The sequence below is a fragment of the Pseudorasbora parva genome, chromosome 3 (assembly GCF_024679245.1).
Source record: "Pseudorasbora parva isolate DD20220531a chromosome 3, ASM2467924v1, whole genome shotgun sequence".
NCBI lineage: Eukaryota > Metazoa > Chordata > Actinopteri > Cypriniformes > Gobionidae > Pseudorasbora > Pseudorasbora parva.
The window spans coordinates 64,569,526-64,578,738 of NC_090174.1; the positions used below are offsets into that span (position 1 = coordinate 64,569,526).

General features: G+C 46.4%; 1 protein-coding gene across 1 annotated transcript; it reads left to right on the plus strand.

Annotated features, from left to right (window-relative positions):
* The first annotated feature begins 1,008 nt into the window (after positions 1-1,008).
* thap1 (THAP domain containing, apoptosis associated protein 1) lies at positions 1,009-8,330 on the plus strand. The gene is made up of 4 exons (XM_067440370.1): positions 1,009-1,177; positions 1,551-1,743; positions 2,711-3,084; positions 6,827-8,330. The coding sequence occupies exons 1-3, from the start codon at positions 1,107-1,109 to the stop codon at positions 3,080-3,082; spliced, it is 636 nt and encodes a 211-aa protein (XP_067296471.1). The 5' UTR covers positions 1,009-1,106; the 3' UTR covers positions 3,083-3,084; positions 6,827-8,330.
* Positions 8,331-9,213: the final 883 nt, after the last annotated feature.

The following is a 9,213-nucleotide window of genomic DNA, read 5'->3' on the forward strand; positions in this document are numbered from 1 at the left end:
GCCTACCTAAAGGGTTAATGTTGCCACCTGGTTATCAACTGTAAAAATTACACATTTTACCTCTTCCCAACTGGGAAAACCACCAACAATCAAGAATGCATGATTATATGGTGTCATGGCTTTCCAATAATTTTTTTGTGGCTATAATGGAAGTCAATGGGGCAAAAACAGCCACGAACAGTAAATGAGGGAGAAAAAAATCTGATGCTGCACAAAAACTAACAATGCATCAAAGCTAAAGTTGTTACAAATCTTTGACATGCCCAAGACTTTTATATATGTACTTTATATTTAAAATATATAAAAAAAAATATTTTTTTTTTCAAATCCGTTTTGAAAATCAATGAACTTGGAAAATAAAGAGTATTATTATTTTGGTACTGGATAATTTGAACTGAAAAGCCTCATAAATTAATAGACTTATTAATAAACTTTGCTCGCTCAGACAGCAACAGGTCAGCTCATGCCCGTCAGTCAACAATTTCAAAAGAAGTTAACTTTAGAAGATGAAGACTACTGGTAAGTAAAGTCAAAAAATATTTTTTAGTAAAAGACGACGCGGAATTATGTGTCGTGACGTGCTACAGGCCGGTTTACTACACCAGTAGAAATTATGGTTTCTAGTTTTGGTGTGCCACCCCAAGATTTTAAGTGGCCCCATCTGGCCACCCCTATGAAAAATTTCTGGAGGCGCCACTGGTAATAATGTGTAAACCGTCACGTGACAGCTGTTACTTTCCTCAGCGCGCCTCAGGATCGTCCAATCACAGCCGCCTCAGAAACACTCGATATGTGCTTTAATAATCATATAGCGAGTGCTGAGGGAGATATGCGTGTTTATTATTGTACTAGACTGAATATATTAAAATTACTACAACATTTTGAGTTTAAATGTCTACAGAGAGATAGAAACCCTCGTGAGATGTGAACGTGGCGCGTGTTTGTGAGCCACCGAGCGCCCCCTGGCGGACACACACACACACACACACACACACACACCGATAAACACCCGGATGACGCGCGTCTGTCAGCCATGAGGATCCGCTTCCCTCAGGACAGCCTCAGATATTGTTATTGTTGTGATTAATCTTCATATATCTCAGATCATGGTCCAGTCGTGCTCGGCGTACGGATGCAAAAACCGCTACCAGAAGGATAAAAACATCTCCTTCCATAAGTCAGTGCTGCTCAGTGTGCTTCGACGCTGTTTTATTTCCACAGTTCTTGTGTTTAGTTCTGATCTCCAGCTTTACTGGCTTCTACAGCACCTCAGATCGGGTTGTTTGGTAGTAAACATTAGCTGTAATGTTCATTCTGTCATGTTCAAACCTGCGTGTCTTTCTTTCTGTGGGAAATAAAAGATGCTTTGAGAAATGTCTCAGCGTTTTTGTCCATGAAGTGAAAGTCAAAACTAGGATATCTAAGAAACTCATACAGGTTTGAATGACACAATGAACATATTAAACACACACACACACACACACTCTCATGTGCTGTTATTGTGTGTGTGTGTGTGTGTGTGTGTGTGTGTGTGTGTGTGTGTGTGACAGGTTTCCTCTGGCCCGGCCGGACGTCTGTGGGAAATGGGTCGAAGCCATAAAGAGACGAAACTTCAAACCCACGAAATACAGCAACGTGTGCTCTCAGCACTTCACCAGAGACTGCTTCAAGCGGCAGTGCAATAACCGCGTGCTGAAGGACAACGCCGTGCCCTCACTGTTCAGCCGCGGGAAACTACAGCAGGTACACACACACACACATCACTGACCTCACACACACACACATCACTGACCTTACACCCGCACACACACACACACACACACACACACACTCACACACATATCACTGACCTTACACACACACACACACACACACACACACACATCACTGACCTTACACCCGCACACACACACACTCTCACACACATATCACTGACCTTACACACACACACACACACACACACACACACACACACACACACACACACACACATCACTGACCTTACACCCGCACACACACACACTCTCACACACATATCACTGACCTTACACACACACACACACATCACTGACCTTACACACACACACACACACACACACACACACACACACACATCACTGACCATACACCCGCACACACACATCACTGACCTTACACACACACACACACACACACACACACTCACTCATTATCATTATATCAGACAGTCTCGGCCACTGTTGCAGAAATTGCCTCAAAATTAGACATCGTGACTATTTCTGAAACAGTGGCCGAGACTGTCTGATGATAATGTGTGTGTGTGTGTGTGTGTAAGGTCAGTGATGTGTGAGTGTGTGTGTGTGTGTGTGTGTAAGGTCAGTGATGTGTGTGTGTGTGTGTGTGTGTGTGTGTGTGTAGAGTATGGTGAGACTGTGATATAATGATAAAGAGAGTGTGTGTGTGTGTGTGTGTGTGTGTGTGTGTGTGTGTGTGTGTTAAGATTATTTTTCTCACCCCATTGGCAGATTATTTATCTTATTTTAAGCAAAAACTCTCTTCATTTTGAGTTATTTTTCCCAAAACCAGACAATAATTTGTACTTGTCTAGTGAATGTTTCTAGTTTTAAGAATCTTTAGATGTTTGGATGAGAAACAGGACAGAAACACTGAGTAAGAAGAGTGTTTTGAAGTCCTGAAAGCTCTTTATAGGTGTAATGTTTTGACCCCACAGGCGCCGTGTCTGGAGGACATGGCCTTTCCCCTGAGCCTAACCGAAGAGGTTCTGGTTCCGCCTGAACCGGACCCGTCCGAACCGGACCTGGAGCTCCAGGCCTGTGTGTCCTGCGACCACAACTACACGGCGGAGGACACGGAGCACCAGAAGAGGCGCATCGAGCAGCTCCAGAACCAGCTGGAGAAGCTGCGGAGGCGGCTGAAGACGGTCCAGCAGAAGTGCCGGCGCCAGGAGCGCCAACTGGACCGCTTCAGAACCGCCAGCCGGGTCAGAACCGCCAGCCGGGTCACGAAGGACGGAAGCTACGTCATCCTGCCCCGAGAGATCTACGACGTGCTAAGAGGGATCGAAACCATCGGCGCACTCTGAGGGTGTGTGAACGGGTCAGAACATGAGTGTGTGCGGACGGGTCAGAATCTGAGTGTGTGTGGACAGGTCAGAACCCGAGTGTGTGTGGACAGGTCAGAACCCGAGTGTGTGTGAACGGGTCAGAACCTGAGTGTGTGCGGACGGGGTAGAACCCGAGTGTGTGTGGACGGGTCAGAACCTGAGTGTGTGTGGATGGGTCAGAACCTGAGTGTGTGTGGACGGGTCAGAACCCGAGTGTGTGCGGACAGGTCAGAACCTGAGTGTGTGTGGATGGGTCAGAACCTGAGTGTGTGCGGACAGGTCAGAACCTGAGTGTGTGTGGATGGGTCAGAACCTGAGTGTGTGCGGACGGGTCAGAAGCTGAGTGTGTGTGGACAGGTCAGAACCTGAGTGTGTGCGGACGGGTCAGAACCTGAGTGTGTGCGGACGGGTCAGAACCCGAGTGTGTGTGGACGGGTCAGAACCTGAGTGTGTGTGGATGGGTCAGAACCTGAGTGTGTGTGGACGGGTCAGAACCCGAGTGTGTGCGGACAGGTCAGAACCTGAGTGTGTGTGGATGGGTCAGAACCTGAGTGTGTGCGGACAGGTCAGAACCTGAGTGTGTGTGGATGGGTCAGAACCTGAGTGTGTGTGGATGGGTCAGAACCCGAGTGTGTGTGGACAGGTCAGAACCTGAGTGTGTGCGGACGGGTCAGAACCTGAGTGTGTGCGGACGGGTCAGAACCCGAGTGTGTGCGGATGGGTCAGAACCCGAGTGTGTGCGGACGGGTCAGAACCCGAGTGTGTGCGGACAGGTCAGAACCTGAGTGTGTGTGGATGGGTCAGAACCTGAGTGTGTGCGGACAGGTCAGAACCTGAGTGTGTGTGGATGGGTCAGAACCCGAGTGTGTGTGGATGGGTCAGAACCCGAGTGTGTGTGGATGGGTCAGAACCCGAGTGTGTGTGGACAGGTCAGAACCAGAGTGTGTGCGGACGGGTCAGAAGCTGAGTGTGTGTGGATGGGTCAGAACCTGAGTGTGTGTGGATGGGTCAGAACCCGAGTGTGTGTGGATGGGTCAGAACCCAAGTGTGTGTGGATGGGTCAGAACCCGAGTGTGTGTGGATGGGTCAGAACCCGAGTGTGTGTGGACGGGTCAGAACCCGAGTGTGTGTGGACGGGTCAGAACCTGAGTGTGTGTGGATGGGTCAGAACCCGAGTGTGTGCGGACAGGTCAGAACCCGAGTGTGTGTGGACGGGTCAGAACCTGAGTGTGTGCGGACGGGTCAGAAGCTGAGTGTGTGTGAACGGGTCAGAACCTGAGTGTGTGGGAACGGGTCAGAACCTGAGTGTGTGTGAACGGGTCAGAACCCGAGTGTGTGGACGGGTCAGAACCCGAGTGTGTGTGCACGGGTCAGAACCCGAGTGTGTGTGCATGGGTCAGAACATAATAGAGAGACTCAACCACGATCAGATGATAAGAGTAAATCATTTGTAACTCTAATGAGAGCAGTCTCAGTGCTATGATACGGTCTAAAACACACACACACACACACACACACACACACACACCGTAACTCTAATGAGAGCAGTCTCAGTGCTATGATACGGTCTAAAACACACACACACACACACACACCGTAACTCTAATGAGAGCAGTCTCAGTGCTATGATACGGTCTAAATCACACACACACACACACACACACACACACACACACACACACACACACACACACACACACACACACACACACACACACACACACCGTAACTCTGATGAGAGCAGTCTCAGTGCTATGATACGGTCTAAATCACACACACACACACACACACACACACACACACACACACACACACACCGTAACTCTGATGAGAGCAGTCTCAGTGCTATGATACGGTCTAAATCACACACACACACACACACACACACACACACACACACACACACACACACACCGTAACTCTGATGAGAGCAGTCTCAGTGCTATGATACGGTCTAAATCACACACACACACACACACACACACACACACACACACACACACACACACCGTAACTCTGATGAGAGCAGTCTCAGTGCTATGATACGGTCTAAAACACACACACACACACACACACACACACACACCGTAACTCTGATGAGAGCAGTCTCAGTGCTATGATACGGTCTAAAACACACACACACACACACACACACCGTAACTCTAATGAGAGCAGTCTCAGTGCTATGATACGGTCTAAAACACACACACACACACACACACACACACACACCGTAACTCTGATGAGAGCAGTCTCAGTGCTATGATACGGTCTAAAACACACACACACACACACACACACACACCGTAACTCTAATGAGAGCAGTCTCAGTGCTATGATACGGTCTAAAACACACACACACACACACACACACACACACCGTAACTCTGATGAGAGCAGTCTCAGTGCTATGATACGGTCTAAATCCTGACTGGAAATCCTCAGATATCATCTCTGTCTAAAGGAGCGTAGTAGTGAAGACACGGCCTTTTCTAGTGTTTCTGATAGAAACGGCAGATTCCAGATTGGCCTGAAATTGACTAATTCTTTAGGATCAAGTTGTGTTTTTTTAGGGCCGGGACTTTAACGCGTTAATTAAGATTAATGACGCAAAAAATAACCACACTTATTTTTGCACCGCGGAACGTTTTTCAGTGAATGAGTTTCGACGGAGCGATTATACTGGAGCACACACTAGCGCTCGCGAGTCACGACAACAAACCGCAGTGAACATGAGCGGAGAAGCGGAGGAGGCCGCTCTGCTCGGCCCGCGGACGGGACATTGTGTTTTAAAAAACGAAAGGATGGAAGCGTCGACAAGAGCACGGATGTGTGCGAGCGAAACAGCAAGGAGTGAGCGTATCACCGCCGCACATCGAGCCTCATCACACACACGCTTCTGCTGCACTCAACGGCACACACTGCTCTGGTCTGCTCGACTGAAATACAGACACTATATTAGTGGATTAAGCTTCAGTGTGTTCAGTCATCAGTCAACGGGATACTAAACATCCATGAGGAAATTACTCCTCACTGTTCTCAGGTCACATGTTTATATGCAATTAAAATGCGATTCATTTCGATTAATTAATTACAAAGCCTCTAATTAATTAGATAAAATGTTTTAATCGAGTCCCAGCTCTAGTTTTTTTAATAAGTGGTTTAATTATAGCGAAGTTAAGAGTGTTCGGCTCATATCCTAATGTGAAGGAGGAGTTAATGAGGATCTCTGACCTCTGGAAGCATCTCTTTAGTAGCGTAGTCGGTATAGGATCAAGCAGACATGATGATGATTTAACAAGTTTAGCCAATACTTCTCCTCCAGTGTGTGTGTGTGTGTGTGTGTGTTCTCCTATAGCAGTGAATGAGTGTGTGTGTGTGTGTGTGTGTGTGTGTGTGTGTGTGTGTGTGTGTGTGTTCTCCTATAGCAGTGAATGTGTGTGTGTGTTCTCCTATAGCAGTGAATGAGTGTGTGTGTGTGTGTGTGTGTGTGTGTGTGTGTGTGTGTGTGTGTGTGTGTGTGTGTGTGTGTGTGTGTGTGAGTGAGAGAGAGAGAGAGAGAGAGTGAGAGAGAGAGAGTGTGTGTATGAGTGTGTGTGTGTGTGTGTCTTCTCCTATAGCAGTGAATGAGTGTGTGTGTGTGTGTGTGTGTGTGTGTGTGTGTGTGTGTGTGTGTGTGTGTGTTATAATCTACTGATGTAATTCTCTCTTCTGGGCTTTCAGAAGGAGATGACGTCCCGAATGTGTGTGTGAGCAGCAGACGTCTGACCGCGCTCCACACACTCACACCTGAGAGGCTTTTCCGCGGAGCTTTAATCCCGAGAGCTGGACGTTGCCGTGGAGATGAGGTCATCCAGAGCCTCGTGACATCACCGCTGCGGGCCGAACTCTGAGCTAATGCTGCGCTAGCAGTGAGACGTTACACACACTGTGCTAACAGAGGTCAAGAGTTCAAATCCATAGCTTAGTACGGTTTGTTCAGACATCAGCTCATTTCTTTGAAGTGAGTCTAGCTTTCAGCTGTGTGAGGTTTGGATGAGCCACTTTCATATTATCTCTTCAATGTTTCTTTTTACACTGAAAGCGGGATGAGTTCGTGAACTCTGAGCGGTCCGATGTCTGAGTGATTAACAGCGCTAACGCTCATCCACAGTCTGCAGCGATTCCGTCGTTCTAAACTACTAATACAGATACTTCGTGTTGTGTGAGTCCCATTTTCTAAGCTCATCTTGTTTGTTTGAAGCTTGTACACCCCACCTTGTGAATTCCTCAATTAAAGCAATAAAGAATATTTTGATTGTATTGAGCTGCATTACTGTATCTCTGACTGACCTGGAGAACACACGTACGATCTGTAAGCTCTTTATCAGTCGCACTTACCTTAATTACATGAAAGCTGTTAGTCAGCGTGATTGAAGCGTTTCTGAAATGCTCAATTGCATCTTAACTCCCGGTGAGATGCTGAAGATTAGAGCGGTTCTTTAATCTTAGCTCCGTAAGCTGACGTGTATAAAACAGCCAGCGATCGCCTCTGCTTCAGAGCTCGTGACCAGCAGACGGTGTGCGTTTGTGGGCTTCATGTTGTCGTCATGATCCGCCTGTATTTCAGCACTCAGGCATTCAGGGTTCTCAGCTGCATCTTCTTCCCCATCCAGCCGGAGCCGGTCTCCCTCTCAGGTGTGTGTGTGTGAGCTGGAGTTCATCATGGGTGAGAAGCACACTTCCTCAGGGCCGCCGCTGTGTGTGCAGCTCTTCTCCGCTCTGGCCCTGGTGTGTTTCGGCCTCTACTGCATCGTCAAAGGAGTTTCCTTCGGCCTCTTCAACTGGTGGTATATTCTGGGCGCCGCCTGCCTGCTGGCCACGGCCTTCGCTGCCTTCCGTGTGTATGAGGTGTGTGTGATCATGGCTCAGAGGGAGATGGCGGAGGGAGACCCGTGCGGGCCGATGCCATGAGTCCCAACAGTGAAGCGTGGTGGTGGTGGCAGCATCATGCTGTGGGGGCACCCGGGTCTTTGGACTCGAGTCAACGCTTCTGTGAGGAGAATATGATTCTTTCCAGCTGAGCCTAACCAATAAAGACTAGCTCTTAACTATCCAATTCAATTTTGTGTTTTTTATTTAAAAGACTTGTTACAGCACTTGCATGCTGTTGCCCTTGTTTGTTTAGTTGCTTCTATTGCTCTCCTCAGTTACAAGGCGCTTCGTATAAAAGTGTTTGCTAAATGATTAAATGATTAAATGTAAATATGATTCTGAAGAGTGGCATGTAATACAATATGTATTTTACAATTAAATGTTACCAAAGCAAATGGCAATTCAGTTGTTTCTTCACATTTTCCAGGTGGTGAGATGAACAAATGTACCGTTGTAGATGATTAGTGTTGCAGTACTTAATATCGGTCTTAAGAGCATTTTGAAGGTCTTGTCTCTGTCTCGACCGCATCTGTACTCTGTCTTGTCTTGGTCTAAGACTTAGAGGACTCGGGATTGTATCTCAAGACAACACCACAACTACAAGGATAATTACTAAACTGCTGGTGCGTTGTCTGATTTAACGTGATTTAATGTACAACTTACTGCTTAAAATGCAATCAAAAACTTCTGTCTAACATGATTTATTTAGTTACTGTGGTTCCAGGTTCAAAAGCAATGCAGCATTGTCTCAAAAAAGGTCCAAAAAATAGAGATGTGGGCTTTTTTATATGTAACAAAATATAATTAGGCAATATCACAAGAGCAAGTGAGCTGTTTTCATAAGGCGTGATTGTAAAGGATATTGATTTATTCAAACGTTCAATAAACAAGAAGATAATGTTAAATTACATTTCAAACTGTCTTTGCTAATTTGGCAACGTTTCGTTATTAAATGAATCGGCTGCTTTGAACACATCGGTTGAATAAATAATTCAGTGAATGTTAAATTATTTTAATGTTTGTTTGTTTGTTTGTTTTGTTCATTTTAATAGGGACAAGTATGTCATATAAACACGTTACATACTTCAACATTTTAGCCGAAGCTAATTCTCGATGACCATCAATGTTAAATTAATCTGAACATTATTTATTAAGGTGTAATTGTACCAATTCAAATGCTTCATCAAAAACTTCTG